At 47.5% G+C, this 16,935-nt stretch overlaps 2 protein-coding genes across 7 annotated transcripts; one reads left to right on the forward strand and one right to left on the reverse strand.

The window, feature by feature from the left end:
* Nucleotides 1-600: 600 nt before the first annotated feature.
* Nucleotides 601-11,442, reverse strand: LOC134007450 (methyl-CpG-binding domain protein 5-like). 5 transcript variants are annotated; one of them, XM_062446912.1, is made up of 11 exons: nucleotides 11,403-11,442; nucleotides 8,935-9,537; nucleotides 8,710-8,812; nucleotides 8,170-8,347; nucleotides 5,752-8,019; nucleotides 4,049-4,293; nucleotides 2,765-3,943; nucleotides 2,484-2,557; nucleotides 2,043-2,111; nucleotides 1,730-1,805; nucleotides 601-1,208 (listed from the first exon to the last, which is right to left on the reverse strand). In XM_062446912.1, exons 2-11 carry the CDS (start codon nucleotides 9,045-9,047, stop codon nucleotides 1,137-1,139), a joined length of 4,377 nt encoding a protein of 1,458 aa, XP_062302896.1. In that variant the 5' UTR covers nucleotides 9,048-9,537; nucleotides 11,403-11,442; the 3' UTR covers nucleotides 601-1,136. The 5 variants fall into 5 exon arrangements, with proteins under 5 accessions (XP_062302896.1, XP_062302898.1, XP_062302897.1 ...); XM_062446914.1 differs by lacking the exon at nucleotides 11,403-11,442 and adding an exon at nucleotides 11,105-11,380 and having other exon boundaries at nucleotides 2,765-3,892; XM_062446913.1 differs by lacking the exon at nucleotides 11,403-11,442 and adding an exon at nucleotides 11,105-11,377 and having other exon boundaries at nucleotides 8,176-8,347.
* orc4 (origin recognition complex, subunit 4) lies at nucleotides 11,429-16,856 on the forward strand. Of its 2 annotated transcripts, none has more exons than XM_062446921.1 (14): nucleotides 11,429-11,525; nucleotides 12,353-12,418; nucleotides 12,508-12,584; nucleotides 12,751-12,841; nucleotides 13,173-13,248; nucleotides 13,323-13,408; nucleotides 13,540-13,588; nucleotides 13,721-13,872; nucleotides 14,349-14,522; nucleotides 14,638-14,724; nucleotides 14,820-14,928; nucleotides 15,111-15,206; nucleotides 15,285-15,352; nucleotides 15,500-16,856. In XM_062446921.1, the coding sequence occupies exons 2-14, from the start codon at nucleotides 12,362-12,364 to the stop codon at nucleotides 15,680-15,682; spliced, it is 1,305 nt and encodes a 434-aa protein (XP_062302905.1). In that variant the 5' UTR covers nucleotides 11,429-11,525; nucleotides 12,353-12,361; the 3' UTR covers nucleotides 15,683-16,856. The 2 variants fall into 2 exon arrangements, with proteins under 2 accessions (XP_062302905.1, XP_062302904.1); XM_062446920.1 differs by lacking the exon at nucleotides 11,429-11,525 and adding an exon at nucleotides 11,924-12,061.
* Nucleotides 16,857-16,935: the final 79 nt, after the last annotated feature.

A 16,935-nucleotide genomic window follows, 5' to 3' on the forward strand; every position in this document is an offset into this window, starting at 1 on the left:
GTGTTAAAAAGCAGACTTTTAAATAAAGGAATATTGATGTTAACTGCTAACAGAACACTGTACAAAGATTATTCCCGTGTAAAAAACGCAGACACATATAAGGCTTGAGCTTTTAACTCTTGGTAGTATTATTGCCATCTAGCATATTGTAAAGCTTACAAATAAATATGAAATACTGTACATGAATAAGTTATAACATTAAACAAACAAAAATAAAAACATTTTAAGGCCCCCAATTGAGAAATTATTTCACCATTTCTGAAAACATAGGCAGTTAGTGTTTTTTTTTCTTCACAATCTAGGCTTAGGTCGCATACTATATTGTACAGTACTCTTCAGGATGGTTACTCTATCTTCAGGAGAACTGGCAAGACAATAATAATAATTGAAAATCATAAGAAGGATGAACACAAAATCATATTGCAACAGCTGAATGGTCTTCGACTCCAATGTAGCCTGCAGTTGGGTGAGTTGAGTTAGAAGCACAGACACGTTTAGCTGGTAAAGTTCATTCTGTTTGAACATAAACGAACGCTTACTTGTGTTGAGTGGCTGTCATTTTTCAAGGGGTAACATCATGCCAGTTCACCTGCTGTTTGATACAAAAACAGCAGGTATAATCATAATTGTATAAAAGCTTTACCCTATGCATACAGTCTCAGTGACTGTTTACCGGATAAAAACCAAGACATTGGTACACCTCTGTTTTGTTTTGTACAATAAAAGATAAAATGTGCATTAAGTACGCTTGTACATGACATTATTGTACAATATTTACAAACTTTCTTAATATCATGAAATTTCCGTTTTATCTATATACATATTGAAAATGTATCAGAAATATTTGGACTGTCTATTTTCTTAAATGTAAGATTTTTTTTTTCATTTTGTTTAATATCTTATTCTAACAAAAAATAGTTATTCAGCGAGCTGTAGACAAATTGCAACCGTTGCTTACAGTTTCAAAACTGTATTTGTGATTGGCTTTTCCAGCACCTTCAAAGTCAGTCAGGGAATAAATGGAACAAGAATGTACCACTATCCATATTGTAGCACCTGGTAGGGTTCAAACGGCACAAGGCTTGGTGAACGTTGTTCCAAGGCTGAGTATAGTTCTTAGAACCACGCATTCAATGTTATCTGGAGATCTTTCTTCTCTTGGGCTTGGGCAGCTTCACCTGCTTTTCTCTCGAAGGTAACTGATGAACCTGTTAACAGAGGATTTCTACCATTAGGTCATATTCCATAAAGTGCGCCACACATTTCCCTTCAGCAGCTCAAGAGTATGCATCTGAGAGGCATGCAATCAATGTAGCTTGAGAAACCAGTTTTTCCTTTTGTTGCTAAATGTCAATGGTAATAGTAACAGTAAATGCTATCACTCTAATGCTATCTCCCAGAGCCAGGCCTCCCTGTCAGATGTGGACTGATGAGATGTGCACCGGCAGGGCCGCGGGCAGAGGTTGAGGGGTGCTGCGGTGTGTTTATGTAACCCTCTGACTGGCAACTCCCTGCTGACACAAAGACAGGCCCTCTGGCTGTCTCTGCTCAGCTTAGCTGGTGGGGACGTGCACACACAGAAAATATATATCGAGAGAGAGAGAGCGAGATAGACAGAGAGAGAGAGAGGGGGGGGGAGCAGAGCATGAGGGGGGGGGGGATACAAGGGTTGGGAAAAGGAGAGTAAAAGAAGAGAGAGAGAGGTTTGGAGAGAGAGAGACGTTCTCACCGTGCCCGACATCTTGTCCAGCTCACTCATGGCCTCGTGTATAGCAGCTTCTAAGTGATTATTCAACTTCCCAGCTCTGGTGGAAAAAAAACAAGCAATGTCACAACAGACAACGACACGCAGCTCATTGGACACTTTACAACCCTCTATTCTTAATTTAAGATCCGTATATGTTTATTGTCTGCACCTTCCTGCCACAGTAAATTCCGTGTTTGTGTAACATACATGGCGAATAAACCAAATTCTGATTCTGATTATAATGCGAAAATTCTAGCTGTAAGAATTCTATAGGCTTAGAAGACTATCACTTAACAAATCCACAACTTCCTCCATGCAGACGAGAGGAGAGGAGATGGAGAGTTCTAGGAGGAAGTGAGGGTTCCTAAGGTGAGGGAAAAAGGATGAACAAGCGCTGGTTTTTAATCTCCAGCAGTGACTGTGGTTAACTTTTCGAGCTGGGGGTGGGGGGGGCTAAGGGTGGGTTGGCAGGGCAGCTGCTGTGTAGTCACACACAGAGCACAGGCCAGGTGAGCCTGCGGTCAGTGCTATTCACCTCACCCTAGCAACCAGACTGGAGCTGGTCTGGATGGGGACTACTGAGGGGATTACATTTTTTTTTTTTTTTTTTTTTACCACAGCATACACACAAGAGTATCCTGTTTCTGTACGCTGATGCTTGTCCTTATAAGATCTGGATGTCAAGGCAGGAGAAGAAAACACCAAGGATTTTAGTATTCGTTTGATGGCAGCTTACCTTCTGTTCCGTTTCGTGGCTCTTTCAAGTGCCTCCAGGTCATGAGTGAGTGTCTTCAGTTTCTCAGGCTCCACCTGGGCGAAACAAGCAAGAGCAGAACGTCAGCCTCAACATCATCACACCGTTCTAGTGTTTCTTCCTTCACTAGCCAGACGCAAAAAGGAAAATAATCGAATATCAGTCCCTGCTGAGTGCAAACAAATCAAATACTGTACATTTCAAACCGCACACCATTTTCACAGACACAGCTAAGTGATTCTCCTCACTAGATTCCAGCTCACCTTGCCCTGGTCTTGGAGCTGCAAGCTGGTGTTGTGCACCTGTTCCTCCCCGGCCAGCTTGCCCGGCCAGGAGGGGAAGCCGCCCCACACCAGGTCCCTCATGTTGAAGCTCCTGGGCCGGTACTGGAGCAGCTCGGACGAGGGCGAGTCCGGGTGGCGCAGGTCCTCCTCGCTGCTCAGGCTCTTGGTGTCGGAGGGACTGGGCGTGCAGCCGTTGAAGTGGCCGTTGTAGTGGCCGTACTCCTTGGCCAGGGGGCCCTCCAGGCTGGTGGAGGAGCTGGGAGACTGGTCGTCCCCCGTCAGCTCCTGCCTGTGGGGCCCCAGGCTGTCTCCGTAGCTTCTCACGGAGAAGGGGGCCCCGCCGTTCATGTGGGCGCAGCGCTCCACCATCTGCTCCAGGCGCTCCTTGTAGTTGACGGTGGGCGTCCTGCAGGCGTTGAAGCGGAAGCCGTCGTCCAGGAGGGGGGGGCCGTGGTCTTGGGAGCCATCAGTCGGACACGGGGGAGCGGGGGCCAGGCTGCCCGGACGCTCCATGCAGGGGCTGCTCCTCACCTGGGTGGAGCACTCCAGGAACTCTTCCCCCCCCCAGGAGGCGCTGTGGCCGTCCAGGCCCGAGTGAGCCTCCCCCTCCCACTGTCCTCTGGGGGTGCCGCAGCCCAGGGATCGGAAATAGTCGTGGGCTTCTGGCCCTTCACCGGTGCTCTTGCCCTGCTCTGGGTTGTCCTGGGGCAGGCTTGGCCTGGCCTGCCGGGGTCTGTGCTGCTGGCTCAGGGCTGCCTCTGCCTCCTGGTGGCGTCTGTGCATGTGGATGGCCGCACCGGGGAGGCTGACCGGATCCCCTATGGAGGCAGTGAAGGCACTCATGGCGCTGAGGGCGGGCACGGGGCTGGTGTTTGTGGTGCCGCTCACCGTGGTGGTGATCACCACGTGCATGCCCTTGCTGGCGGCGTCCACCACCGCTCTGTAGATGGCGTCCACCGATTCGCCGCCGCCACCTGCCGGTAGCCTGTCAGAGGCCGACACCCCCGGGGGCGGCCCCTCGCCTGGGCCTGGCCGCTCCCCCCGCCCCTCACCAAACTGCGGGTGGGAGAGCATGCCCTGCGATTCGGTAAGGGACGCCATCCCTGCCTGGGAGTTCATTTGAGTTTGGGGGACAGGGACATTGTCAGGTAAACACACCTGAAACAAACAGATTGAGCATCGAGGCTGTTGGGTCAAATCGAACGGCAAAATTGCACTTATTGAGTCAAATGAAACAGCAAAATCGATAGCTGTGGTACAGACCTGGTAGTTCTGGTAGAGACAAGCCATAGAGTTGGAGGAGGAGCTGCAGTCTGGGTAGAGGACTTCAGAGTAGGCCGGGGAGCCCTGAAACCTGGGGAGGCCCTGCAGGCTCTGGTGGTGGAGGGACTGGTGCTGGGCCTGGCCGTGGTGCTGGTACACCTGGCCACCACCCCCCCCACTGTGGTGGAGCTGCAGGCTGCCCAGCTGGGGGCTGCGCATACCGCAGTTGAGGGACGTCGGGTCACCTGTTTGGGAGCGAAAGTGAACATGTCATCGAACACAATGTTTGAATGTCAACATACTCCCCGTTTTATGGTGACGTAATAAGACGTTGGCAGAATATCATGGAGTCAGAATATCCGTTTTTTGGACCATTTTTGTCACCACGGTGGAAAATGTGCGTAGAATGGCAGAGGAGAGATAAAGGGGAGAGATGGAGAGAGGGGAAATGTGTCTGTGTGTTTGTGTGGGATACGGCCTGTGGCTGGTCACACTAGCTGGGAGGTGACTGGGCCAGCTGGTGCAGTGCTGCAGAGTTAGAGACCTAGCTGGGCAGCTGCGTACTAAGCTCTCTCTCTCTCCTCCTCTTCCTCTCTCACCTCACTCGTTTCCTGCACGGCCAGCAGCCGGGGATCATCCACTGAGACCACCCGCTATGATATAGCGATGGTGGTTGCCGGGGAAGTTACTATGGTAACCGCGTGATGATTGGTGGTGCTGTCTGAGGCTTTCGGGGCAGCATCCTGGAGGCTGGGGGTTTGAGGGACATAATTTAACAGGCCAGGGGAGGAGGTCAGAGCCAGGGCCTGATGCTGGACTGGCTGGCTGGTGGTGTGATGCAGGGGACAGAGGGAGGGGCTGTGGGCATGAGCTAAGGGAAACATGTGACCAAGCTGGGCAGATCAGAGTCCATTTTCAGAGCGCTACAGCCATGGTTTAGCTACACTACTGGTTGTAGGTGTACCTCGGTGTTTATGAAAGTACACCTTTTGAGACGGTGGATCGATCCTAGCATGAGGGAAATGGAACCAAAGACATGAAGCCTGGACCAACGACACACAGTGAAGACTGAACTTAGCAGCACCTCTGAAGGAATAGCTTACCCACATATTTTCAATGGCGTTTAGTCTACGAAACTGAGATGTACAGACTACACGAGCCAAATACAGTCACATTCAACACTGCTGGCAGTAAGAGGGAGAAGAAAAAAAACACGTCTATTCAGTTATGTCAAACCACAGACACGTAGGGCCTAAAACCCTTCAAAGGCTGCTCTCCCAGCTCCATTCACGACCCACCGTTACTATAGCTACCAACTAGCTCAGAAAAGCTTTTTAGTATATCTGGGCTTTTTTTTTTTTTCTCCCTTTCCTTTCTTAACGAGGGAGGCAGATCCTATTTTCGTGTTGATCTGAAACTGAGCTGGTGCATTAACAAAACGAAGACGGCACCATCGATGTGTTCTTAAGCCTGGTCTCAAAATGTAAACGGGCAACATCTCCTCTTCCACGCAAAGCATTGGGAAACCTTAAGAAAATTATATTCTTCACAAGCACTGCCAACTAACTACCCCACAGAAGACTTAGCACACTTAGACCAGTGTGAAACTATTTGATTCACCCACATAAATGGGTTGAATCTGACACTGAAAGTGATTGTGAGGCTACTGTGAAGAACATAATACCCTTCTCAGTGGCCCTTACCTGGATTAGAGAGAGGCTGGCCACAGCTCCTATCGTTGCTGTTGACGGCCATAGCCGACTGGTTGGTATGACCCAGGGTGCTGTGGAGGAGGTTCTGCTGCTGGGGGTGGTGGCTTTGGTGGGACAAGGGAGGTGGGTTGATGTTGGGCTGCCCCAGAGACAAGCTGTCTGGGCCTCCGGGCCCACCAGGCCCCAGAGGGCCACAGTTCCCTAGCGATGCAGCCTGCATCTGGCTCATCATCCCTGTGAACTGGCTGTGGCCTCCTGGGTCCATGGTCTGGCAGTGCAATCCATCCCCCTGGCTGAGGAGTCTCTGCTGGGAGAGGAAACTTTGCTGCGAAACTGCTGGAGCCATGTGCCCATCGCTGTAGTGCATCTGACCTGGGCCGGCCGGCCCTGGCCGGTGGTTCCCAGCCATGTGGGAACTCTGGCAGCTCATAGACTGGAGCAGCTGGGCCATGGAAGTGTTGGGCGGTAGGCCCCCGAGCCGGGCCGCCTTCCTCAGCTGTTCTGCCGGGCCGTTGGGCATGGGCCCTCCCATGGCAGGCTTGTTGAGCATGTTATAGACCATGCCGTCGTGGTTAGGGGTACTGTTGGCCTGCTTGCGCTTGCGGAGAGGGTCTCTCTGCTGGGCCATGAGCTTGTCCCGGAGAGCGGCCCTTCCGCTCTGGCCCTCAGACATGGTCAGCAGCATAGTGGAGTTGGGGGGCAGCATGGGGTTTAAAGTGCTGTGCCCCTCCGCGCTCCTAATGGCGCCCAAAGGGCCCGGATGACCACTGCCGCTGTTACCGCCCGTGTTCCCACCCCCCGCCCCACTCCCCAGGCCATCTGCGCCCCCCAGGCCAGCACCTCCACCACTGTTGCTGTTGCCACTCTGTTTGTTTTGATTTGCTAGCTGTGCTTTGGCTGCTGCTGACAGTAAGCTGCTCGCTGGGAAGGAGGCAGCGTTCTGCTGATTCAGTATCTGGTTGAGAGGCATCCCCAGCAGGCCTGGGTGGCCCTTCTGGGGGGCACTGGTGCCCGAGGTGGGGGGGAACATGGGATTGTGCTGGGTGCTGATGGTGTTACTCATCCCAGACAGAAGCTGGCTGGGCATGTCTTTGTACTGGTGGAGTGCGTCGGGCTTGGCTGAGGGGCTGGAGGGCATGGCAGGACGGGGGGAGCCCATGGCAGACCTGGGGGAGCGAGGAGGAACCTTCATGCCACCGCCTGGAGCCTGGGGCCCCGAGGGCATGACGAAGTTGCCGTGGTCGGAGGAGGTGGAGGAGGACCGCGAGCGGTGGGGTGAAGCCTCCATCCTGCCCAGAGCCGGCCCTGCCATGTGCACTGGGGAGGTGACAGGGGAGGGGGACATGGAGGCGGTGGCCTGCTGAGTCCTTTGAGAGTGGCCCATCGGCCCAGGCTTGACTGAGGGTAAAGGTAGGTTGCTGGGCAGAGGGACAATGGCAGGGGGGATGTTTACATTCATCATTGGTACCTGAGAGTGGATACTAGGTTGGAAGTTGGAGGTGTTGGAGTTTGTGGAGCTCTGACCAATGGACTTACTGGGGATGGGGTCCAAGATGCCTAAAGGGTCTTTTTCAGAGGTCATCTGCTTTTTCTGGAGGGAACAGGAAGGAGGTATCGCTGGCGGGGGCCCAGGGTGAGGGGCTGGCTGTGTTTTGTGGTGAAACGGCATACGTGGCATATCCATACTTGGAGGGAAGTTCCCTCGGGGCTTGTTCATGACTGGGCTTTTGGCAGTGGCAGTGGGAGAGAGGGGCGTGCTAGTCCTCCCTGCCATAGCGCAGGATGGCTGGGCTGCAGGAGAGCCGTGAAGCAGCATGGTAGGTGGGGAGAGGCGAGTCCTGCTACTGCCGTGGAGGGAGCCAGGGCCTGGGCTGTGGCCTCCAGGGAAGCCACAGGGGTTGTTCCGAGGATACCCATCTGGGCTGCCCAGAGAGTCTGTCCTGGGAGACAGAGAGCCATCCCCAAACAGCTGAGAGCTGGAGGAGGGTGGACTCAGCATGGCCCCGTAGCCCGCACGGTACGGAGACTTGGGCCCCGGCTCGCCGTTCCCAAGCCGTTGCTGCCTGGGGTATCCAGGGTAGAGATCCTGATGCTGGGAGCCGCTCATCTCTTGTGGGTAGTGCCGTTGCTGGCCCGCCGCCATCATCATTTTGAAAGGGTTCTTGCAATCAGGAACCACAGGGTTGGACAGCACCTCATGGGGCCTATTCCTTATTGCTCGCTGTGTTGTGGAATGTGTGGAGGCCATTGCTGTTGCATCTGTAAAGCAGATAAGAAAACTGTTTTTTAAAACTGGGAATATAAATGGGATGGTTCTTTGATTTCTTACAATAACATAGCCAGCATATTTGTAATGGGGGGGCATCAAATGGCAGTCTAGATTAAAGAGGTGGAAAATGTGCTACATACTTGTACCTCCCCCAGGGCTGTTCAGGGTCAGAGACGGGTGTGTCCCCATACTCTTGTGTAGCGTTTCTACAGCCAGAATCTTTCTCTTGTGGATGCAGAGTTTGGTGACATCTTCATCTGCCCTCACATCCTCTGCTGTCCTCTGTTTGACCGCAGCTCCTGGATCGAAGTTAAACACCTGAGGACGGAGAGAGAGAGAAAAACAAACTTAAAACATTCCCATTCTGCGTTTGCATTTGAATACAACATTGACATTTTGGCTTCAACCTTGAAAAACCTTGGCTTCTAACTCCTCCTTAGAAGAGAAATAAACTGGATGCATCTGGATACCACATAAACAGCCTTCCACCCAAAGTAACTTTCCACCAACTAACACCACCACAAGGCCTTCCCCCAGAAATGCATGTACATCCGGTCACCAGCTTACCAATAATGAAGCCCCCTCGCTGTGCTCTAAAGTCACCCTTAATCTTTGGCTGCATTTGGACTCCATTCAAGCTACAACTGACAGAAAACACCAGCTGGTGAAAGAAGCCTTACCCTTGGAAGGATAAGTGGGCACTCCAGGCCACACTTACAGGTCCCATCTGTGAGCAGGTAGTTTTTTACCTGCTCTTGGCTCGACAGCACAGATCCACTAGGGCTGCAGGTTACAGGGGAACGAGATGAAATCAAATGATTGCCGCAAGGCGGACCACAAAGACATCAGGTTATGGGCGTTCACTTACTTATTTCCCCGTAAAAAGGTGGTTGAGGGGGTCTTACCTTATGTAGTGGACACCACTGGGATCCACCTTGCGCTGCCAGCTGATAGGGACCTGGACCGGGGCAGTCTTCCCTTCCAAACCCCCTCCCTCACGATCCTTTCCTCCATTCATTGCTCTGGTTTTGCACACAACACCTCAGAGGATATTACACGTCAGCCATTGTCTTCACAACACATGTCATCGTAGTCTTCCAATGGGGGAGGCCTGTGTGCTGCAACTTCCCTTGCAAAGTTGGATGCTTGGCAGTACGGGCTGGATCAGGGGTGAGGCACACTCCCTGCAAATGTTACCCTTTAAGGTCCTTCATAGCCACCCTACTAAATGGCAATAAGAGTTCCATAACTCTATCTTCCATTCAGGGCCATAGACACCGAATCCAATTCAGGAAGACCACGCAGCAACATAGGTGAGAGATGGAGTGAATCATGGGAAAAAAACACTGTGCTGGCCCATAACTGGCCAGAAACATGTCCATCAGTTTCAGAGATTCAGATTCTCTCTCCTCGTACAGATATCAATTTGACGACAAAAGTAGTTTTCCTTCAGTGACTCCACACCCCACGAGAGATGACATCTTAGTGTCGTGGTATTCCCATGGTTCCTGAGTAGAAATAAAAAAGCATTTGTGAAAAATAAGACACAGAAAGGATTGAAGTGAGATGTGATAACCATTAAGCGGTTTTAGCTACAGTTTACAATACATTAAAGGTTGCATTCAATCTAATCAATGCTCTGCTTAGCTACAAACAATAGACCAGGGCTCTTGTTTTTGAAGCCATGCAGCTGCCATAGGCTGGCCTTGAATGTGAGAGGGCTGCAGCGTCATACCCTGGCTAATCCCTGCCCCAGTGCTGACTCATAACTGTCTGTGGCTCTAGAGTCTAGATGGACAGGAGATCTCAAGCACACAAGATGTATCTGGAGTCCAGGTATTATGACCATTCAGTCACACGCTTAATGCTGACAGTAGCCTTCCGCTACAATTACGCTGCATGATAATTATACTCAATTGTGTGCTGTGACAGAGACGAACTGAAGGGCTTTACTCATTTTGTACAATTTTTACAAATGCAGCAGTGACTAAAAACATAGGTACTCAGTGGACACAAAAAGTCATAACATACAGAACATTTTGCAAGCCTTCATGTAGAATGACACAATACACGTGTGCAGTCATTGCACAAGCCTATGGGGTTCAGGTTAGTTTTCCAACAGACAACATTGTCTAACTTTATATATATATATTTTAGAGATGCTGCAATGGGACAATTGAGTATGGCAGTCTGACAGATATGAGTTTGAATGCGTTGCCAACTCAACGCACTAAATAGGGTCATAACAATGCCTAGCCCTATATAACAGTTGACTACACAATTGTGAATGCAGTCTCCGTGTTGTGTCCAATGCAGAAGTTGCAGGCTTCACTTCTGTGATGAGAATGTTCGTTTCTTGGTATCGAACCAAATGTACATTGGTCATTTGGTATTTCTCAGGGGGGAAATACTGTGACTTTCTCAACCCCACCTAACTGACAGTGGTAATATACTGATAAACGCCATATAATATAGCTATCAAGTTGCATTTCAATTTCAGCTACCGCGCAGTTCTTTCTTATTTTGCAGACTTGGAAATAGATATCCAGCTGGCTAGCAAGCTACAAAGTTAACTAGATAGCCAACTGTCTAGATAGCACGCTAACGAACCAAAACAATGTAGCTAGAGCTATTATTAGCTAGCTCGCTAACACAGTTGACGTTTGCTAACTTGTCGAGGCCACAAGCTAACGCGACTGAAATTTCAGATAGAGAGCACGGTTACAAGATAATTAGCGACTAGCCTAACAAGCGGGCCTTTTTGGCTTCGTAATCGTAAAGGCTTTCTGTCCGAGTGCCTTACTATACTGCCAGATCGCATTGCTCTATATCTTAGGCTAGATAGTAGAAAATGAATTACAGTCAGCTAGCCTAGCTTTGTAGCAAAATAGCAAGTTCACTTACGTTAGCAGAGTAACTAGCTAACTAACTAGCCAACACAAACCCTACTGTTGTTGGCAGGCACATACTTTCAACTTAATTCCACGGTAGAAACACTACGATTACATCCAGACTTTATAGGTCGAACAATATTTTCGGGTGAGTAAGTGTTGGATTGCTTGAGTATTTTCTTACAAATTATCCCCATCTGAGTCCGATCCAAAGAACTAGGCTAGCAGAGGATCTACAGTAGCTGATTAGCCAGCAATCGTGTTGAGCTAGCTAGGAGAGCTGCGTTGCAAAGCTAAGGGGCTAAAGAACCTAAGGCTTATGCTAGCTAATCTATTCCAAAGTAAAGTATAAAAATTACTTTCACAATTCTTCCAATATCAAACGAATTTGTTAATTGCTGTACGTGCTAATAGAGTGGGTTTCAACAAGCTGCGGTGAGCTTCTGTCTCTTTAAAAATAAAAATAAAAAGCCCAACGTTACCTATCGACAACTGTCTGGTTCTCCTAGGTTTGGGATGTGAAGATGGAGTGGCATAACGCGCTTGCGCTGCAGAGGAGTGGAAGATAAACCAAGAACATGTAGCAAAATCAAGATCTGCGCGAAGTGTGTACTTTACTCAAACACATTACACAAGTCGAAAATATTTGTTCATAGTAAATACATTACACAATTTACAATTTGATGTGAACGAATAAGAATGTGTGGTGACAACATGTTTATCACGACCACCACAACAGTTCAACTGTATCACGTACACACAGAGGACGTAACCTCTCACTTATGGAACTGACAACTCCTCTTTTAATCAAATACATATTGTCGTAGTCACCCTCAGCTATTATCATGACCAGCTGCACATCCTAGTATCATGTAATTAAATTAAATTGCAATTGTATGATCTAAATGTAAAAATAATTTACATAAATAAAACTGCAATTAAACACACCTACACGCACACAAACTACCAGGTATATTCTAGTGCTACACATTACTTAGGTTGAATATTTAATGTTTTCATACATCGTCTTAGCACTTAACCCGGAAATTGGTTGGAGTTGGAGACCTCGTTTCAGACGGATCTTAGATTGTTTTGAGTGTGACTTCCCGCGAAGACGACGTCACAGCAAACCGATATCTAGGTTAAAAGACAAACTTTATTGTTTTGCCTGCATTAGTCTGTGTCATTTATTATTTATGAACTAAGACCACTATTTGATAAAGAATGCTGCCTTGCTTTTGGCTGAGCTGCTGTAGCCTATTGGTGGTTATTTAACCAGATAGCTAGCTGTAGCTTGCTAACGCATGCAAAGTAGCTACTGTATCTAAAGAATCGACACATTAAACTAACCCGTAAACTTGCTGCTGCTATTATCACATGGAGCGCATAAAGTTGTGTGACACTACTGTTGTGATCACTGACTGTTTTCTAGGTTGGTGGAATGAGTAAACGAAAGGTAAAGGAATTGCACCTAACAGTTGGAGAATGCATCTCACAGGTTTGTATGTGTTTGGTCTATGGCAGTTTCCTAATCATCAGCGCATACCTACTCAAAAGGTTTGCTAAGCCGGTAATGTATATTTTCAGGTTCAGCGACTGTTAAGAGAGCGATTCTGTCATTTCAAACTTCCCAACGAGCCACAGGGAATGGAATCTCAACATAAGTAAGCCTGCCTGTCTCTTACCCCGAATCCAGAGCTGTAGATTTGAATCTCTGAAATCTCTCTTGGCTACTGGTCCCTGGCCACACAGTGCTGGACAGGTGGCAACTTTATGATGGATCAACAGTTGATGTGCAGAGTGGGTAATTGCATTGTCCACATCTTTAAGACATCTTCTGGAGCTTCTTAAGAGGACTGCGGTCCATGGGGAGAGCAACTCTGTAATCATCGTTGGACCAAGAGGAGCAGGGAAAACAATGGTACTACAGTGTTTCCTTATATTCAGCACAGGCTGCCTTCTTGGCCACATTAGCTTTACTTGGCTGTGCCATCAATCATTGTTCAGATCCAGTTAAATCGTCTGCAAGCACAATACAATTAATCAGAATCAGAATTTGGTTTATTCGCCATGTATGTTATATATAAACACGGAATTTACTGTGGCAGGGAGGTGCAAACACTAAACATATACGAATGTTAAATTAAGTAAAGGTACAGAAGATTAACTATTCCTAAGAACTAAACAATCTAAGAATTAACATTTGATTAGTAACTCAAATAAATATGATCCTCCTCTGACCCCCTTCTCAGCTCCTGAATTGTGTCTTGAGTGAGTTGCTGGAGGTGAATGAAGTGAAGAAGAATGTCTTACAGGTTCATCTGAATGGTAGGCAATCTACCATAGTATTCTGCACCGGCTGTCCAGCATACCATATTAACAGCTTCCTCCTGTCTGTCCAGGCCTCCTACAGACTGATGATAGAATAGCCCTCAAAGAAATAACACGCCAGCTTCACCTGGAAAATGTGGTCGGGGACAAAGTGTTTGTAAGTGTACACAACCACCCATAGAGATGCAGAATGTTATTGTTGTGATTGACCAGTGCTCTGAAGTCCAGCACAGCCTCTGTTTTACTTGGGTGATTCTCCCTGGGCAATGTTGTCTTTTATTTATTTAGGGAAGTTTTGCAGAGAACCTGGCATTCCTGCTTCAGGCATTAAAGAAAGGTACCTTTTCATAATGTATTTTGCTTATTCGTACAAGGGTACTACTGGAAACACCTGTTATATAGGTGTTTTGTAATGTGGCTGTGCTGTTTGTTGTGGACCTTCCAGTGTTACCTCTCTCTTAATGTCCAGGTGATCGTAGCAGCAGCCGTCCTGCCCTCTTCATTCTGGATGAATTTGACTTGTTTGCTCACCATAAGAACCAGACCCTTCTCTACAACCTCCTGGACGTCTCCCAGTCTGCCCAGGCCCCCGTTGCTGTGATTGGACTCACCTGCCGGCTGGTATGTCCCCCACCCCCACCCACCCTCCAGCTACCTCTTTTCTCTATCATAAGCACCTCCAACACTGTTACTTCATCTTGATTGGGCAAGATGTAAAAAAAAAAAAGGGGGGGGACAAGGGTCATCTTAACCCTTGTGTTATCTTCGGGTCGTTCTGACCCATCAGTCATTGTGACCCACCGTCGTATTGCGACAACTTTACCGCATACAAAAACAAAGTGAAGCATTTTCTTTTAACCGTTGGGCTGTCTCAGACCCCCCACATTGCGAAGGTTAAAAGAAAATTATTTTTATTTGTTTTTGTATTGGGTAAAATTGGGTAAACACAACGATGGTTCGTTATGAACCTTTGGGTCATGTGACCCGAAGGCAGCACGAGGGTTAAGTTAAGATTGAGAGTCTTAGGAATTGCCACGCAGGTGCTCAACACCCATGTTCATGTCTTCACCACCCTTGTTTGCGTCTCGGTCGTCCAGGACGTGCTGGAGCTGCTGGAGAAGCGAGTCAAGTCCAGGTTCTCCCACAGGCAGATCCACCTGCTCAGCAGGCTGAGCTTCACGGGGTACCTGGAGGCTGTGTGCACCCAGCTAAGCCTTCCCCAGGACTTCCCTGACCCCCGCTTTGCTCAGGACTGGAACACCAGCATCAAGGTTGGAGGGGAGGGGGGCACGGTTGCAAATAGATTGTGGGGAAAATATGCTGGAGGGGAAATAAAAAGTATGTGTCATTGAAGAGATGGGTTTTTTTTTCTCTCTCTCTCCCCAGACACTGTGTGAAGACAAATTGGTTGTGGATGTTCTACAAAGGCATTTCAACTCCAGCAAAGACTTTCGTTCTCTGCATATGTTACTGGTAAGGACGGGTCGTGTTTCATTTGTCATCAGATAAACATCAGTTCATTCTCACCTTGACAAAGAGTAATGCATGTTCTGGGCTGTTCTGTGCAGATGCTTACGTTGAGCCGTGTGACTGTATCAAAACCCACCATCACAGCCACAGATATCCTGGAGGCCAGTCGAGTGTGCATGGTCGACTCCAAAGCCAACATTCTCCATGGTAAAGCCCAAATGTGTCTGAGGGCTGCATTACCAAACCTCCTATGTATTAAATCTCAGTTGCGCCTGTCTCAATGAATGTCACACTTCAGGGTGGATGAGATTTCCGCTCATCTCCCTACAATGAAGACACAAGTCCCATCCAGTTGTTGAAGGAAACTTAATACTTTGCCTCTTTCTCAGGTCTGTCCATTCTTGAACTTTGTCTGATAATTGCAATGAAACACCTAAATGACATCTATGACGGAGAGCCCTTCAACTTCCAAATGGTTCACAATGGTAATCAATCAACAACTGGTTCTTCTAACTAGTTTGAAATTTCTCCGGCCATACTTTTAACTATTCCCTTTCTTTTAGAGTTCAAGAAATTTCTGCAGAGAAAATCCCATTCCATTCATAATTTTGACAAGCCAGTCGTCCTGAAGGTGCTTATGAGCGATCTCTTAGTACAACTAGTATTGATAAGGACATTAGTAAAACAAAAACAAATCCAAAATCAAACCTTAATTCATACATTTACAGTTAAATATGGTGTCTTTGGCTGTCCCTCTAAAACACTTAATCTCTTTCAGGCTTTTGAGCACTTGCAACAGCTAGAACTCATCCAGTCCATGGATGGGTCTACAGCTAAGGTCCAGAGAGAGTACCAACTCATGAAGCTTATGCTGGATCACAGCCAAATAATGGAGGCCTTGCAGAAATACCCACAATGCCCCACTGATGTGAAACAGTGGGCAATGTCTGCGTTTGGTTGATGGTTTGTTTCTGGACAGTTCCCACTCCACCTGAAAGATAAGGACCAAGCTGAAAGAGCACTTATAAGTCACTACTAAGTCATCAAAACTTTCAGAAAAGTTCCAGAAGCCTGCTTTTCTTGCACCTGCAGGGGGAGTATTGAGATAGACTGGAGACACGTCATGTTGCTTTTCTTTCAAATATCAAAACGAAAGCTTTAGTAATAGACATTGTCAACTCATTTGTATTCTAAACATTTGCCGTTTCAGTAAACCAATCATTTTGAACGCATACGTTTGTGTTGAGCTGTACATTTATCTTGAAATGGGGATAGCACCACTGTGTGGTCAATGTTGGACCTAATAACATAACTGGAAAAATTCCAGAACCAAGACACCACGTAGAGCAGTCACTATACTTTATTTCAAGGGGAATAGCTTACTATTTCTCTGTACAATATTTAACAATCACTTCTAACCAGGCCACTGAAACACTTGGTGAAATACTCACAAAGCAATTAAATTGGCAAGTCCACTGGGTAAATGTACAGTCAATTGTGCCTAATATGCACTGACTATCGGCAGATACTGAGAGTCCAAACAAACGTATTTTAGCTTTTGGACTTGTTTTAGAGGTAATGCGTTTACAGAAAAAACACTGCTGGTCAAATCCCAGGGATACATCCATGCTGCCCTGCTGGAATAGTGTACCAAAGGTATCAATGCTGTAGCATCTGGGCCAGAGCTTGGATGTCTGAGGTAAAAATCTGTTCATTCAGGTTGCCATGTGAGGAGGCTTCATCAGACCAGTTTGGAAAGGAAGAGAGCCTTATCCGGGGAAGGAAAAAGTGACTGTTTGGGCCATGATGACATAAATTAATACAATTTCAAAATACATTTATATATAAAATAAACAGCAAAAAATCTTATGGAATAATACATGTGTAATATCTTGTGATAAAAGGATAGAAACAACCCCATGCTCTTTTCACAATCTAAAAACAACATTGATATTTATTTACATAATGTGCATTATTACCATTTAAACTGAACCTGTAAAATGTTTAGTTCCAGTTTCAATGTATAAATCAACTCAGAATAAAAGGCCCATGTCGAAGTCATGGGGTGTAGAATGCCTGTACAGAGATTGATGTTGTGAAACCAGGATGTTCAAGAAGCTGTAGGGGAAAACAAATCTGCACAAAACTGAAACATTGTCAAAGATCAAGTCGCATGGCTACGTTTATTCTCTGAAAAGTATTTTTGGAATCTCA

This window comes from Osmerus eperlanus, chromosome 21 (genome assembly GCF_963692335.1).
Source record: "Osmerus eperlanus chromosome 21, fOsmEpe2.1, whole genome shotgun sequence".
Lineage (NCBI taxonomy): Eukaryota > Metazoa > Chordata > Actinopteri > Osmeriformes > Osmeridae > Osmerus > Osmerus eperlanus.

Bases quoted from the DNA above. Each gene is read 5' to 3' on its own strand.
- orc4 (XM_062446921.1), top strand. From the start codon at position 12,362: ATGAGTAAACGAAAGGTAAAGGAATTGCACCTAACAGTTGGAGAATGC. The intron at 13,249-13,322 runs GTAGGCAATCTA...CTGTCTGTCCAG, and splicing joins CTTACAGGTTCATCTGAATG to GCCTCCTACAGACTGATGAT. The intron at 13,873-14,348 runs GTATGTCCCCCA...TCGGTCGTCCAG, and splicing joins TTGGACTCACCTGCCGGCTG to GACGTGCTGGAGCTGCTGGA.
- LOC134007450 (XM_062446912.1), bottom strand. From the start codon at position 9,047: ATGAATGGAGGAAAGGATCGTGAGGGAGGGGGTTTGGAAGGGAAGACT. The intron at 2,558-2,764 runs GTGAGCTGGAAT...TGTTTCGCCCAG, and splicing joins AGCTCCAAGACCAGGGCAAG to GTGGAGCCTGAGAAACTGAA. The intron at 1,806-2,042 runs GTTAAGTGATAG...TTTTTCCACCAG, and splicing joins ATGGAGGAAGTTGTGGATTT to AGCTGGGAAGTTGAATAATC.